At 39.6% G+C, this 16,562-nt stretch overlaps 1 protein-coding gene across 1 annotated transcript; it reads left to right on the top strand.

Annotated features, from left to right (window-relative positions):
* Positions 1-1,591: 1,591 nt before the first annotated feature.
* LOC120062580 (golgin subfamily A member 7-like) lies at positions 1,592-8,055 on the top strand. Its single transcript, XM_039012668.1, has 6 exons — positions 1,592-1,883; positions 2,243-2,368; positions 3,606-3,758; positions 4,238-4,339; positions 4,526-4,585; positions 4,906-8,055. Exons 1-5 carry the CDS (start codon positions 1,875-1,877, stop codon positions 4,571-4,573), a joined length of 438 nt encoding a protein of 145 aa, XP_038868596.1. The 5' UTR covers positions 1,592-1,874; the 3' UTR covers positions 4,574-4,585; positions 4,906-8,055.
* The last annotated feature ends 8,507 nt before the right edge of the window (positions 8,056-16,562 follow it).

Below are 16,562 nucleotides of genomic sequence, written 5' to 3'. Positions count from 1 at the left end.
GGGTGACAGGTAAGGTGGAGGTTATATGATCCTTAACTAGCCTCTCAAAGCACTTCATGATGACGGAAGTGAGTGCTACAGGGCGATAGTCATTTAGTTCAGTTACCTTTGCATTCTTGGGTACAGGAACAATGGTGGCCATCTTGAAGCATGTGGGGACAGCAGACAGGGATAGGGAGAGATTGAATATGTCCGTAAACACACCATACGTGTGTATAGTGCGTATGTTATCGTGTGTGTGTATGCATATGTCTGTGCCTATGTTTGTGTTACTTTACAGTCCCTGCTGTTACATTGAACCCCCCCCCCCCCCCCTCCCTTTTGTACACTGCTGCTACTCACTGTTTATTATCTATGCATAGACTTCACCCCTACCAACATGTACAAATTACCTTCAACTAACCTGTACCCCCACACACTGAGTCGGTACCGGTACCCCCTGTATATAGCCTTGTTATTGTTATTGTGTTACTTGTTATTCTTATTTTTTACTTTAGTCTATTTGGTAAATATTTTCTTAACTCTTCTTGAACTGCACTCTTGGTTAAGGGCTTGTAAGTAAGCATTTCACGGTAAGGTCTACACTTGTTGTATTCGGCACATTGATTTGTTCCAGAATGTGTATTATTTACTGTTTTTAAAAATAAAATTTTACTGCTTGCATCAGTTACTTGATGTGGAATAGAGTTCCATGTAGTCATGGCTCTATGTAATACCGTGCGCCTCTCATAGGCTGTTCTGGACTTGGGGACTGTGAAGAGACCTCTGGTGGCATGTCTTGTGGGGTATGCATGGGTGTCCGAGCTGTGTGCTAGTAGTTCTAACAGACAGCTCGGTGCATTCAACATGTCAATATCTCTCACAAATACAAGTATTGATGAAGTTAATCTCTCCTCCACTTTGAGCCAGGAGAGATTGACATGCACATTATTCATGTTAGCTCTCTGTATACATCCAAGGGCCAGCCGTGCTGCCCTGTTCTGAGCCAATTGCAATTTTCCTAAGTCCTTCTTGGTGGCACCTGACTACACAACTGAACAATAGTCAGGTGCGACAAAACTAGGACCTGTGTGACATGCCTTGTTGATAGTGCTGTTTAGAAGGTAGAGTAGGGATTTATTATGGACAGACTTCTCCCCATTTTAGCTACTGTTGTATCAATATGTTTTTCTCCTGAGTAGAATGGACCACCCTTTTACTGTGACACAACAGTACAAGCAATTATGTACTGTGCAATAAATGTACACACATTAAAAAACATTGTTGACAAATAACTGACATAATATCTTATAGAAATATTTTCAATAATTTTTTGTATGATAAGTAGTATCAAATATATCGATAGTTATGCACATTTATTATCATTTTCGCCCTAGTTATTCTTTTAGAAAGTATGTAGGAAAGGACTCTAATTCTAAAGGATTCCAAAAATCCGTGACCCGGAAGTGCGTAGTTATTCTTGCCCGCGTCACAGGGGTGTCATGCAGCGTTCAAAACAACTGGGAGTTCGGAACTCGATCCCGGAAATCTCTGACTTCCGAGCTTTCAAAACAACTGAGAACTCGGAGAAAAAAATATATTTTAACGGTTATCGAACTCGGAATTCCAACTCGGGAACTCGGGCCTTTTTCTTGAGCTCCGACTTTCCGACCTTAAGATAACTGACGTCATGATTTTACCTCGTATTTTTTCGAGTTCCTAGTTGTTTTGAACGCGGCACTAGAAAGAAGCACTAGTTCCGGAGTTGGAATTCCGAGTTTAATGACCATTAAAATCGATTGTTCCTAGTCAGAGCTCGTTTTTCCCCGAGTTCCCAGTTGGTTTGAACGCGGCAGTAGTGAGCTAGCTGGAGGAAGGAACACTCACAGTCCACTATGGCGGAGGTAAATTGCGTTCAAATTTGTGTTTTAACTGTGTGTATTGAGACAATTACAACTATATTATAAGCCGTGTCTGACGAAATTAGATATCACCATTTGGTGGCTGCCTGTACTGTGGTGCTTGGTCTACTAGCCTAGCAAACTAGGTACGTTAGTTAGCTAGACTCTGCCTGTCCAGGGCCCGGTTTCCCAAAAACATCTTAAGGCCCATAAAAGTCTGTCTGAAGCAGAGATATGTAACGTTAGCTAGCTAGCTTTTCCCAATAACTCAATAACTAGAATTCTGATGGATTCAAGTGATCCCATGAGATGTTTTCTCAAGTCATGCTTTCCTCACTTAATTTATGCTTTACCCCTCCCAGACGCACAGCTTACAGGAGCTGCAGCAACAAGCAGCCGTCGCCTCCAAAGTGTATGTCCAGAGGGACTACAACTCGGGTAAAATCTGCAAGTTCCAGACCAAGTTCCCCTCGGAGCTGGAGTCCAGGGTATGATAACGCACTAGTGCTGAGCGATTCGGTTCGATTATAAATCGTTTCAGTTCGATTATAAACAAATAATCACGGTTTTTGATTGTTTTTGTTTTACATTAAATGCACTAGGCATTGTGGGTTGAATGCTGGAACACAGCATAAAACAATAAGTCACATGATGGTATAGCTGGCCCTTTACTGCTTATCACCTATTAACCATCATTTTTTCACAACTTTAATAAAATATTTCAGTTTTGTATATTACATTTTTATTTTATAGAGCTGATGCCTATGCTATCTGACTATTTTATAAATACTAACGTTAGATACTTAATCCATATATACATCTAATGTTAGCTAAATGTAGTAATTAATTAATTGGCTACATTTCTTTAAATTGACATTTCTGTTAACTGTCTTGTACAAGTTTTGAATTGACACAATTCCTGTTAGCAAAGGTGTCAGTTAGATGGCGTGCAGGAGCGTGATGTCTACTTTGATGCTAATTAGCATTTTCAAATCTGAGAGTAAGTAGAGACAAATATATTGATTAATGTCACCTTGTCCAAGTGAGATTTACATGGTTATCAAAACGTCACGCCAGGGTAAGCCTACACGAAACACAGCCCATATTTGAAGTGTTTCAAAAATACCCTATGGGGGAAAATGAATGGTGGAAAAACGAGTTGAACCATTTCCATATTTGACCGCTAGGTTTTATGTGTATTATGACACCTCCACTGAGGGGCTCTATATATCACCTCACAATCGCACATCCTTCTCTCTTCGGTAGCAGGCTTAAAACAAACAGACCAGACAAGTAGATGCGCAATGGATTATTGACCACATTTTATGCACTAAACTATAAAATATTAGACTGTTGGAAACAGCAACTCCCTACTACATCGCACAGTTCAGGCTGGATCTGATTTGCGCATTCACAGAAGGGAAAAAAACGAATGAAATGGAATTCAAATAATTGAACTGATGCCTGTCAATTAGCTGTTTTTTTTTAAAACGGGAAAATACCTGAAATTCCGGTTAATCGCTCAGCACTTTAACACACACGCACACAGAGCTACTTAGAAATGAATTGGTTTCTTTAAGATTGTGTACAGTGTTCACCCTTATTAGCACCTGAATTAGGCCCAATGTATGGAAACAACTAGCTACTCACCTGTTTCCTTTTCAAATGTGTGAATTTGGCCATGCATACCTTTTACTGAGGGGTTGGTGGGCATTATTTTTTCAGGTTGATAAGCAGCAGTTTGAGGAGACGATGCAGACACTTAACAACCTTTACGCAGAGGCTGAGAAAATTGGTGGCAAGTCTTACCTGGAGGGCTGCTTGGCCTGCATGACAGCCTACACAATTTTCCTCTGTATGGAGACCCACTATGAGAAAGTAGGTCCCTAAGTCTTTTACTTTACTGACTTTATTGTCCCTGTGGGGAAATTTTGTTGCAGTATCATGTACACGTTTAAATACAAAACTAATTGGCGGTACAACTTTCATAAGTTACATACCAATAAAAAGAGACTAGCCTGCTGGCCTTACTGGGTTGATAGGAATATTAGCACGAGTTATTTAGGAGCGATATCACACCTGGCGCAAATGTATTGTCTAGTTCAGTTTTTTCCTGCCGAGGGGAAAAATAGAACTAGACAATATGTAGGCCAAGGGTTGGTATAATAAAAAATAAAAAAGCAACTGGGTCCCAAATGTCACCCTATGGCTCCTGGTCAAAAGTATTGCACTTTTTAGGGAAAAGGGTGTCATTTGGGACTTAACCAATGTTGAATGACACGTGGACCAGTGGCCATATTGGATGTAGTCTTTTTATGAGGCCAAGCCATGAAAGGGCTTACTTTTTTTGTCTCTAGGTATTGAAGAAAATCGCTAGGTTCGTCAAGGAGCAGAATGAGAAGATCTACGCTCCTCTGGGACTCCTGCTGACAGACCCAATAGAGAGAGGTCTCAGGGTTGTATCCATTACTGTCTTGGAGGCTCACACAAACAGAGGGTACATCCCAAATTGCACTGGTCTGGTCAAAAGTAGTGTGCTATATAGGGTATAGGATGCCATTTGGGACACACACTCGGACCTTTCTTGTGTACCCTTCTTTAATGTCCTGTTGGATCCCAGTTTCCTTAACTAACCCCCTCACCAGGTTGAAATCACAATTTTTGAGGACAGAAGTATTGGCTCCGGAAGATGAACCACACCAAAGGTGAGTGTTGTCAGGGAAATCATTCACCTCATTGAAATTAGCTTTCTTCTCAACCTGCACTCTTAACAGGGGATATCAATGGAAAAATGTACTAAGTTTCACAGCAACCTCACTAAAGTTTCTAAATAACTAGAAAGGATGGAAGAATATTGACTTGTAGATGCTGTCAAATGACATGCCTTGATTCCCTCTGGTTAACGAGCAGCAATTATAAGAAATGTTATTTCACGATCACAGCTCTTGGCCTACAGCTATAAGCTATCATGACTACCTTCACAGTATTCTTAATTTGACATTTGTTTGTTTTTGCTCTCATGCAGGATGGCCTATTTGACCTGGTGCATCCCAATTATCTCACCACACCCATCAATAATTCCTTCTGGATGTAGATGGATGTCCTTCTGGATGTAGATAATTGTTTTTATTTATTTTACAAAAGGGATGGGCTATGTGTGCTAGTAATCTATATCCCGCTGAAACAAACACTCCCTGTTTTTACATGTTTATTGAGATTATTAATTTGAACATGTGAAAATGTCTTATTCTAGTTAACCAAGACCACACCTTTAGTATGAATGGTGCTGTTTTGTTTTATATTGCCATTTTAAACTCTTACTCATTAAAGGTGCATTGTGTAATATCTCCAAATACTAATAGCCTTTAAAGGTGTAGTTCACCCACAGTTTTTAAACCTGTGTTTAATATACCCTCTTTGGTTCACCAAAATTACAACATTAGCAAGATGGTTCCTTACCTTGACAGTAGTCTACGGGCCAGGAGAAACTGTAATCCACAACAATACATATTTTTCTACTAAACTGCTGACACCAAATGGGTGATTCTCACGAAGCTGGCACTTTACAACAAGAAATAAACTTATTTTCCACCATAATTCCTCTAAGATTAGGATCTCTTATTTATTTCATAATTATTTTGTTTATTTATCAGATATTATGCATTTCCACAACTACCAATGCAAACATTTTTATTACCGCAAAAGTTTTCGAATTCCCAAAAAAGTAATAAACCAATTTCTATATATTTTGTAACATTGCTCACCTAATGAAAAGGCCTGAGTTAAACACTGAAAACAAATATATTTCAAATTAAATTATTCATGTGTTTTGTAATTTTTCATTACTGCAACGCACAACCTTTTCTGAATCTTGTTTTTTGGTAATAATTACTTGTTTTTATGTAAATCTATTTGGATAAAGAACAACAGGCACACTATCGGATGAAGTGAAAATTACAAGTATACATTTAACTTTTTGTAGTATTTCCTAAATATTGGTTTATTACGGTAATGAAAAGCTGGATCCGGAGATGAGAATACATGTTTTGGTAATGAGTGTTGCATAGTTTGCAGTTTAGAAACTGTACTGAGCTCTGTTAGTCATCATCAAAATGTGTCATTTGTCAATCCCAAATGATTTGGGTAATATGAAAATCACTGGTCTTAATACAATTGACTAAAATCCCTTAATTTAGCATAAGTACTGTAATTACGTGCACGTATTTTCAAAAGTGAAAGTGGACTTAAGCATAAAACGGCGACTTTTTTTTACAGGTAATATTGGTGTATTAGGATGTGGATATGTGTGGTTCTAAGGTATTTTAGATGGGTTTCTAAATTGAATGGCATCTTATGGGCAAATGGCATAACATGATATGTCTATAAAGTATCTAAATATGTGGGATATTTACCAAAAAGAGAGGTAAAACTGTCAAAATGGGGGATATCCTCCTTTAAGTGGCGGGGCTGCTCTTTGTTGAAACAAAGCCACAATCTGGGGTTTAAGTAAATTAAATGGGGTTTACACCCATAATTCTTTGATCCTACTTAATCGAATAACTGATGTTTTACCAAAAATCTATACAATCTGTAGTTCTAGTAAATAATTAGTTACCACCACAGCACACCCATTGACTATACATTAAAATTAGGTTATTATCGTTACCCAAAGTTAAGTTTCTCAGTAACGAAAGACCTAAAAGTGATGTGGTAATGAGAGGCACTTGGCTCAGTCTGCTGTCTCCTATTGCTTGCAAACAATTGACCACATCACTAAAGCCCATTCATGCCTCCATGCTGGTAAGGTGACGGTTCTCTACGTTTTCCCCAATATGAGCTTTTTTCTCATTTTGGTAATGAGGTTGTAAAAGGGAGAATAAGATCCTCATTCTGAAGACAAATAAAGATTAAATTAACTTGTGTTCATGTAAGGACTACTTCTCTAGATGATGCATCATGGGTGAATAAAACTTTATAAAAAAATGAATATAGGAGTTTTACAGCCATTTGAAAAAGTGTTACGGTAATGAGAAACATGTCCACAGACACTGTTTTTACGTAAAAAATATTTTAGTTTAATGTAAACTTCAACTAGTAAATAATTTTTATGATTTATCCTCAAACTACAGAAACATATTGTGTTTATTCAAATAAGTTAGGTTTTTCTAGTATTAGTAGTACCATTTTGTAAAATTACCCAATTTTAATCCGGATGCATTTTGGTAATGAGAATTTGGGGTGAAAATGTAAGGCAATATGCCATAAACTAAGCATCTTAGAATTCTGAATGATTGTTGCAGATGCATCATGGTTTTTTAACTCAATTTGTTACTGCCATGGTTAAAACTTGTTTCATGAGAATCACCCAACTGCTAACTTGAGCATTAATGACCAAAAACAATGAGGGGAATGGGGCAGTTCTAGCGCATTCCAACTTGTGGATTTTTGTTCTTGGCGGTTGCAAACTTAAAACAGTAACAACATTTCAATCCTGCTAAGTTTCTGGTTTATGATTTGTAATTTCCGGTATTACTAAATTGTACTCCTCAAAAACCAACAAAGTTCATGCTAAAATATGACATACTGCACCTTTTATTCAGCCTCCTGTCATTTTGTATGCCATTTTCATGAAGAGAACTAATTGAGTTGGTGTGGGTGTACTTTTGGTCACCTTAGATGCGGGCTATTCAATATGAACTTGTTTCGTATGCATCATGTTGTGTGGGTCTGCATAAAATTATGAAGATGTCTGTTCTGTAGTGACTGTTAACCAGTGTTTTAAGCACACAGGTTACCTGTTATTGCCAATATGAATCAGGTTTTCACATTGGCTAGTTTAATTTATGAATGTGTAAGAAAAGGTTCAAAATCACTTACCTAGATCTGACCTCAATATTGTCACTGCTTAGCTTGACTAAATGTGAATTGACAGGAATTGGGACTCCAACCCTGACTGTGGTTTAACATAATTATGAAGAGTTTTTAGACTACCCCATATCCTTGATGTTGTCCAATTATGTGTAAATAATTATTGACCACAACACAAAATCACCTCAGAAACCTTAAGCATGCTTTGACTCTCAATGGTGTATACGACTGCCTGTTAATTCCTAATTATTGTTTGTTCTTATGTACTGTATCTATTAATAAACTATTTTCTGGAAAAATCTGAAAAGCCATACTCAATTAAATATAGCATACATCAAATTGCATACATTTTTGTTTTTACTAGATCACCTGTGATGGTAGCTAGCTAGACAAAATGGCAAATGAGTCCTTACCATTTTTAATAGCAGTTAACAATATTCTGCATTCAATGGCATAATCGTTCATTAGCAATATAATGAAATGCAGTTTATGGATGCATTCTGCGCCTGCTCATAAGGGGGCGCATTTACACAGATGGAACCAACAGTAATTATTTGGAAGGGGCTGGCTACTTTTTCTGTTTAAGCATTGGCTGCCTATGGTTGGTTGTGGTATTGGGTGTCTGTTGTGTTCAAAGGTTGTAATGCTTTAACCATGTACATTTCTCTCAGACAAGGTGACTTGAAAAAAACATGTATTATATTTTTTGTAATTTTTACACCCTTTTCTCCCCAATTTCGTGATTACGATATTGTCTCATCGCTGTAACTCCCCGACGGGCTCGGGGGAGGCGAAGGTCGACCTGCTCGCTTAACCTGGAAGCCAGCTGCACCAATGTGTCGGAGGAAACACCGTTCAACTGACAACCGAAGTCGGCCTGCAGGCAGTCGGCCTGCCGCCATGAGTCGCTAGAGGACAATGAGCCAAGTAAATCCCCCTCAAATTTGATGTCATTGTATGTGATATTGTCAATATTAATATTCTTTGAAATTAATTAATCATGTAACTCCTCCCAGAAAGTGGTAATATGATCACAGGAAAATAAAATATGTTCAGTAGTTTCAATTTCATTCCCACAAAATGTTGTCATTACGCTCTACATTGAATTTCAATCTTAAAAATGTATTTGACAGATAACTAGTTTAGAAATTTTAAATGGTTCTCTTTGGCCTTGGGTAATATAGAGAAAGACAAATATTTTTATTTTCTTGGTTACAGAAACATAAACAATTTGACAGTTTCTTTAACAGTTCTGGGAAGAATTATTTGGAAGTCTGACGTGTATTGTTACACTTCTTATCCTGGAAACAGCCATTTATGTATAAAGATGCATCTGAATGTAATAACATCCCTTTCATCAGCAGTACAAGACTAGAAGTAATAGCATTTATGACTACAATATTGCTTGGGGCGATAAGGAAAGTAATGTTTTATCTTAGACATTATAGCTGAGGATATTATAACTTTCATCTAAAAGATTTGGTCTTTTACAGATATTTTTTTTCATTCATTCTTACATCTCTTAGTTCCCGAGTGGTGCAGCGGTCTAAGGCACTGCATCTCAGTGCTAGATGCATCACTACCGACCCTGGTTCGATAACGGGCTGTATCACAACCTATGATCGGGAGTCCCACAGGGTGGCACACAATTGGCCCAGCATCGTCCGGGTTAGGGGAGGGTTTGGCCGGGGTAGGCCGTCATTGTAAAATAATAAGTTGTTCCTAACTGACTTGCCTAGTTAAGTCAAAGAAAAAAGAAAGACTATGGTCTTGTTACGGTACAGAATACACCTGTTATTCCATATCGGTGTGTTATGTGGAGTTGTGTTTATATGCCGATTTCCTATATAATAACACTTGTTGGTGAAGTGCAGAACGTTTCACAGGTAATTTGTTAATATTAAAGTAACATCTAAGCAATAAATCTATTCCAATCTTTTTAAAGATGGAAGCAGGGACACTGAACCACAGGCCATCCATATCACAGAGAAAATGTATTTATTGATTGATTTAACCTTTTATTTAACTATACGGACTACCAAAAGGCCTCCAGCGGGGATGGGGGCTGGGATTAAAAATAAAAAATAAATTATAAATATAGGACAAAACACACATCACAAGAGACAACACAACACTACATAAAGAGAGACCTAAGCCAACAACATAGCAAGGCAGCAACACATGACAACACAGCATGGTAGCAACAAAACATGACAACATGGTAGCAGCCCAAAACATGGTACAAACATTATTGGGCACAGACAATAGCACAAAGGGCAAGAAGGTAGAGACAACAATACATCACGCAAAGCAGCCACAACTGTCAGTAAGAGTGTCCATGATTGAGTCTTTGAATGAAGAGATTGAGATAAAACTGTCCAGTTTGAGTGTTTGTTGCAGCTCGTTCCAGGCGTTAGCTGCAGCAAACTGAAAAGACGATCGACCCAGAGATGTGCTTTCGGGAGCTTTAAGAAAAATAGTGGTATCATCTGCCAGTTGACTAATTATGGATTTTCCCATAACATTACGTTTTTTTATATTCTCATCAAGATTCAATAACCCTTATTAAGAGATGTATGGATTGTCGGGCATTCCAATCATGTGATTGTTTGACAAAACAAAGCTTTGGACATCATTGATCACGTGCTTCTGATCAACTGATACAATCATTGGCACACTGCTTCGAAGTAAACTGCTTAGCGATTTTAACGCATGCCTCAGGGCTCCGGTATCAAATGTAACATCACTATTACTTAGCCACCTTTTCAACTGACAAACTAAGGTCAGAATAAAATATTTGATTAGAATCCATAGATCAGCATTGCATAATTGTAACGGCTTAATTGAACAACTGTAACATCACTATTACTTAGCCACCTTTTCAACTGACAAACTAAGGTCAGAATAAAATATTTGATTAGAATCCATAGATCAGCATTGCATAATTGTAACGGCTTAATTGAACAACTTGTGTTCAGCATTTGCTAGCTAACGTTTGCAACTGGCATTAGAATTTAGCTAGCTAGCCTAAGCAATTAGGCACTGTACTGTACTGGACAAAGCCTCCTGCCCCCTGTAAATGTGTGATATAGCTAATTTATACTGAACAAAAATATAAACGCAACATGTAAAGTGTTGGACTCATGTTTCATGAGCTGAAATAAAATATCCTGAAATTGTCCATATGCACAAAAAGCTTATTTTCTCTCCAATTTTGTGCACACATTTGTTTACATCCCTGTTAGTGAACATTTCTCCTTTGCCAAGATAATCCATCCACCTGACAGGTGTGGCATATCAAGAAGCTGATTAAACAGCATGATCAATACACAGGTGCACCTTGTGCTGGGGACAATAAAAGGCCACTCTAAAATGTGAAGTTTTGTCACACAACACAATGCCACCAATGTCTCAAGTTTTGAGGCAGTATGCAATTGCTGAGCTGACTGCAGGAATGTCCACTAGAGCTGTTGCCAGAGAATTGAATGTTCATTTCTCTACCATAAGCCACCTCCAATGTCGTTTTAGAGAATATGGCAGTACGTCCAACCAGCCTCACAACTGCAGAACACGTATAGACACTCTAGCCCTGGACCTCCACATCTGGCTTCTTCACCTGAGGTATCGTCTGAGACCAGCCACCCAGTAAGCTGATGAAACTGAGGAGTATTTCTGTCTGTAATAAAGCCCATTTGTGGGGGGGAAACTCATTCTGAGTGGCTGGGCCTGGCTCCCCCTGCCCAGTCTTGTGAAATACATTCATTAGGCCCTAATCTATGGATTTCAATTGACTGATTTCCTAATATGAACTGTAACTCAGTAAAATGGTTGTGTTTTATATTTTTGTTCAGTATAGTTAGGTGCATTAGCCTGGCTAGCTAGCCAATACTGCGCTTTCTGAACAAAGTGTGCTAGCTAACTGTAGCATTGAGTTGTCACACTGAGTCAACTGTATCCCCAACGTTGGTCATGAAGTAGACCAGTGTTTTCCCAACCCTGGTGCTCGAGTACCCTCAACAGTACACATTTGTATTGTAACCCTGGACATGCACACATGATTCAACTGGTCATCTAATCATCAAGCCCTCAATGAGCTGAATTAGTTGTGTTTTTCAATGGCTACAACTCCCTCTGGCCACCCTGGCATCTCCTTCTTTTGATGGCTGTTAACTTCCCAAGCAAGAAAATGCATCTGTTCACACAGTCCTAGAAGAACTGAACGCTTACCTACAGATAGAGAACCAGAAAAGGTATGCTGACATTTCCTGCATTCTGTCACAATCATGAATTGAGGGCTTGTATAATTCATTTAATTTGCCTTGTGGGACACCTTCCCTGGCAGTGACATTTAGCATTGATTGCCTTTAAATACCAGTGGCATTTAGCTATGTGTCGCAGATCATAATGCACCTATATGTGATCAAAGTCTATTTGTGAGTTGATGTCACCTACTTGCTACAGTTTATATGCCAGATAATGTGTGATAACCAACGATCTTTCGTGTCTGGCATTATTACTGGACTTTAGAGGTTTGCCCATACAAACCGCCGCCATAGTTTCTTCAACTAACCTGGTATTGGTGATACTCTCTTCGTTCCTGATTCTGGAAAACAGTTATCTTATAAATGTCCGTGTCTAGTTGCAGGTGGTTCTACAAACATCAGAGAACTCAGAAAGATAGTAAATCCATGTTTTGTATTGAGTGAGCATGTAAATCTTGGTGGGGCAAAAAAAACAAAAATGCCAGCAAAGCCACTACACAACACTAAACAATACATTAATTGCACTATAACGGTGACAAATGGTGCCCACAAACTGTTAGGGCCTACATAAAGCTGTCCCAACAGCAGAGTTCTATCAGCACCTTACCACTGCTACACCTGGCTATCAGCGGAGCCTTGTCTTGCAGCAAAACAGTTAATTCAGCCTCATTTACTGCCTTTAAAAAAAAAACATAGCTGATATGGCTGACTTGTTTAAATAAATGTGGTTTGTACTGACAATTGAGATGTACAAACTATGGCATAAGGGAACGACGAGCGGATAAGAGGCAATCCGTCATTTAGATTAAGACATTAATGAGCGAGCTAGGATGGACGTTGTGAACTATTTGTTCAGCGTTTTTTAAATGTACAGCGACAGAATTCAGAACATGGGCTGTTCTTACATTATTCTTCCTGTACACCAAGTCAGAGCTGTAGGATAAGTAACTGGGCCATATAAGCAGACAATGAAAGCTCTTACAATATTCGATGATTACATTTATCTAAAACAGGCTATAGTCTACATGTGCACGTGCACCACCAAATCAGAACGGTAGGCGAAATTAAGAGGGGTAAATGGACCAAATTATTAGGGTGAGGCACATGGGCTACTAACATCTTACTACACAACATACACTTAGTATTACTTTCTTAGCTACAGTATACATATCTCCCTGGCATATTACATAATTTATGCAGCAGCATACAAGACATTTTTGGACTCACCTTGTGCTGTGCTCACTTCCTTCCAAACCACTCATTGTTGAATTTGCGATTTCTAACTTCTTGTGTAATGTTTATGTCCAATGGCCGATGAGCACCGATACGTTTTATCTATAATTTCTCTTCATTATTTCTCTTCATATGACAAGGACTGTAAAGCATTCACCTTGCTTAAGATGAAGCTACTGTACATATAACGTGATTTTACGTCATTTTATCTGTGGCCAATGACCTTGAGGATTCTTGGATGGGCACTTCTAATGTATCTCTATGTCAGCACCCAAAGGGCTCGAATTTTCAAGGTCTCCCCGTAGGCTTCGAGGTGATGTAGTTTCCCCATGAGTGACAGGACAGTGAGCCAATCACAGTGCAACTCTCCATATTTTCTGCTGGCTTGCGCCACCACCACAGAAAGCACTGAGCTGGGCTGAAACACCGGCATTTTGGAGGTGCCTTACTCAAGAAAACAAAAAACAGACCATGTTTGTATGCTGCTTTATTAACTCAATTATATATTTTTTTTAAATTACATTGTTTGCAAACTAATACGTGACACGTATTAATGTCAAAATAACATGCAAAACAGGCAAGCCCCTTCCAATTTTTTTTCTATTGTTTTTATTTTTTCGCAAAAATGTGGGGCTCAAATCCCCACCTGTCCTGAATGACGAGTCGCCACTGCTCTTGCACGTGTCTAGATATTTGTTTTGGTCGCGCTGTATGACTCGTTATATACTTCTACAGGTGGCGGCGAAACTAGTTCCCACGAAGACGCAAGAAAATGTGCAGCAGCTAAGATGCCAAGGCGCGGTACAAAACATGGGGTTTCTATCATAATGTGTTTTCTCTGGTGTTTGTAGAACCACTTGCAACTGGACACGGATATTTTTATAAGAACTGTTTTCCAGAATCGAGAACGAAGAGAGTATCGCCAATACCAGGTTAGTTGAACATTTATGGCAACGTTTTTATATAGGCAAACTGGTAACTTCCAGTAATGGACTCCAACATTTTATTGGTTGTATTACATTATCTGGCGTGCAAACCGTTGCAAGTCACCCACCATATTCTGAATAAGGTTTGATTTGAGAATTCGCTACCTGATTCACAGAACCACAGAGAAGCACACTAACTTCGCCTCCTTCTGTGTGGGTGGGTGAGGGCTGGAGCTGCAGGGTAGTCATCTGCTACTCTCGCCACAGGTAGAGCACACACAACAAGGTCTTACATTCATGTCTCCCTTGTAAAATAAGTCTTCTGACCTTCCTGGATAAACAACTGTCAAATACAAATTCATATGATGTATTATCAGGTCACACTGTAAATTAAAATTATCCAAGCCTGGCTGCCAAAGTAGTTCTAAAGGAACTGCATGGTATAGGGGCATCTTAATGTGAATTATTGCCCATTACTTTCACAACGTTACATGATGACTTTAGTATGGTGTGTGGGGGACGACAGCTTATACGAGGAGGCTCCCAGAGAGGTATGGTGATGCAGAGCAGCAAAATGCCCCCCAGACCCAACCCCCCGGGCCGGAAGAGCGGAGGTAACACCAAACGCCCCGATAAGGCCATCTACATCCCCAAGGCGGCCAGGGACAGGCAGCGGGACAGCGGCGGTTCCCTCCACGTACCACCAGCAGGGGTGGACCTCGACCTGCCCCTGCCCACTCTCAGCTGCACCTCCTCGGGCTGCACCTCGCCCTCGGAGTCCTGCTGCTCCTGCCCCTGCTCCTCAGACACCACAGAGGGAATGCCATCAGAAACGCCGTCCAACTCCAACCAGGACAGTGTGCCCTCTATTACCTCTAACGCTGGGCAGGAGGACGACTTAATTCGCTTCTCAGCAGAGGAGGCCTGCCCCTGGCCCCCTGCCTGGGACCAGACTGTGTCCTACTTCATGGCCGTAACTCTGGAGGACCAGACTGAGAAAGAGGAGGAAGAAGTAGCAGAAGAGGTACTGAAGGAGGAGGAGTCTGTGTGCAGTAGCAACGTGGCCCCCCACCAACACCATGCCTCGCATACAACACCAGCCAAGGATGCTGCTGGCGACACTGCTGATTTTAGCCAAAAGGTACAGTAACTAGGTTTCCATCCAATTAGCGACAGATTTTCGTTGTAATATTCTAAAATCGGCATAAAATAATTTACTGACCAGAGTTTCTATCAAATTGGCTTGTTGCGGATAAAAAGCTGTGCGTGATGACGTAGTGCGCATAAAAATAACTTTTGTGGTTAAATTACCATGTACAGAATTTTAAAAAAGACCAGTTAAATGCATTTACATCACATTTTCAACTGTACTTATGGTTATGTCACAAATTTTGCGTTATATTGCAAATGTGCCCACTCTGGTCTTGGCACATCCGCTCTAGCCAACAGCTCGCAGATACAGTGCGGGTAGACTACCTACATGCTGAGATTATTTTGGATAAGAGAGAGAATTTTTATTTGTCAAACGGCAGCCAAGCATCAATGATAATGTCACCAGAATAAGACTCAATATTTATTGGAAAAGAGCAAGCTCATCACTGTGCACTTTCATCACCCTGTGAAGTTCATCATAATTTATTTATTCTGTAGCCTAGTAAACTGCATGCTTTCCCAAGGTGCATAAAGGTGTTTCACCTGCCATTTCTCGCAATAATAATTTTACCATCAACTTTTGGAAAGTTTAAATTAGCTGTTTCCATCAGGCCTGTCGTGACATTTATCTGACATATAGTTTACTCACATAAAAAGGTTGGATGGAAACCTGTTTAGTGTCGTGAAGTTCTGACAAATTCCATGACAGTAGAGTGGGGGAGGGGGTGATCTATGGGGATTGTATCATTTCTGTTCTTCAAATGACTAAAATGTTGTTTTTTCTAAATCTGTATGAAAATGGAACAAAAATTACCATGACATTGTAGATTGTCCTCAAGTTAAATACATAGAAACTTTGGAGGCATAGACTATATACAGTATTGTCTAAGATATAGGCTATATTTCACATGTATTATATTTAAAGGGATTACTGAGAAACACTTAATTGGGATAGGTATATCTGTCAATAACTGGTTGAATTTCTCGTCAGATCACAGCCCACTTGACAGAGACAGACGTGGCCATCGATCACGCCCACAACGACTACTCGTGTTTTGGGAACGTGTGGCTCAACCAGGACGAGTATGCCCACGTTATCGAGATCTACGGGTTCCCGGCCGTGTTCAAAACAGACGACCTGCTGGATGCCTTTGCAGACTACAGGTAAAAGCCTTGGAGTAGGGTGACGTTGCCCCTAGATGCTGATCTTGGATCAGTTTTACCTTTTCCTCACTGATGGT

Source organism: Salvelinus namaycush, chromosome 2 (assembly GCF_016432855.1).
Source record: "Salvelinus namaycush isolate Seneca chromosome 2, SaNama_1.0, whole genome shotgun sequence".
Taxonomy (NCBI): domain Eukaryota; kingdom Metazoa; phylum Chordata; class Actinopteri; order Salmoniformes; family Salmonidae; genus Salvelinus; species Salvelinus namaycush.
Note: the sequence above shows the minus strand (reverse complement) of the source record. Positions and strands in the feature narration are given on the sequence as shown.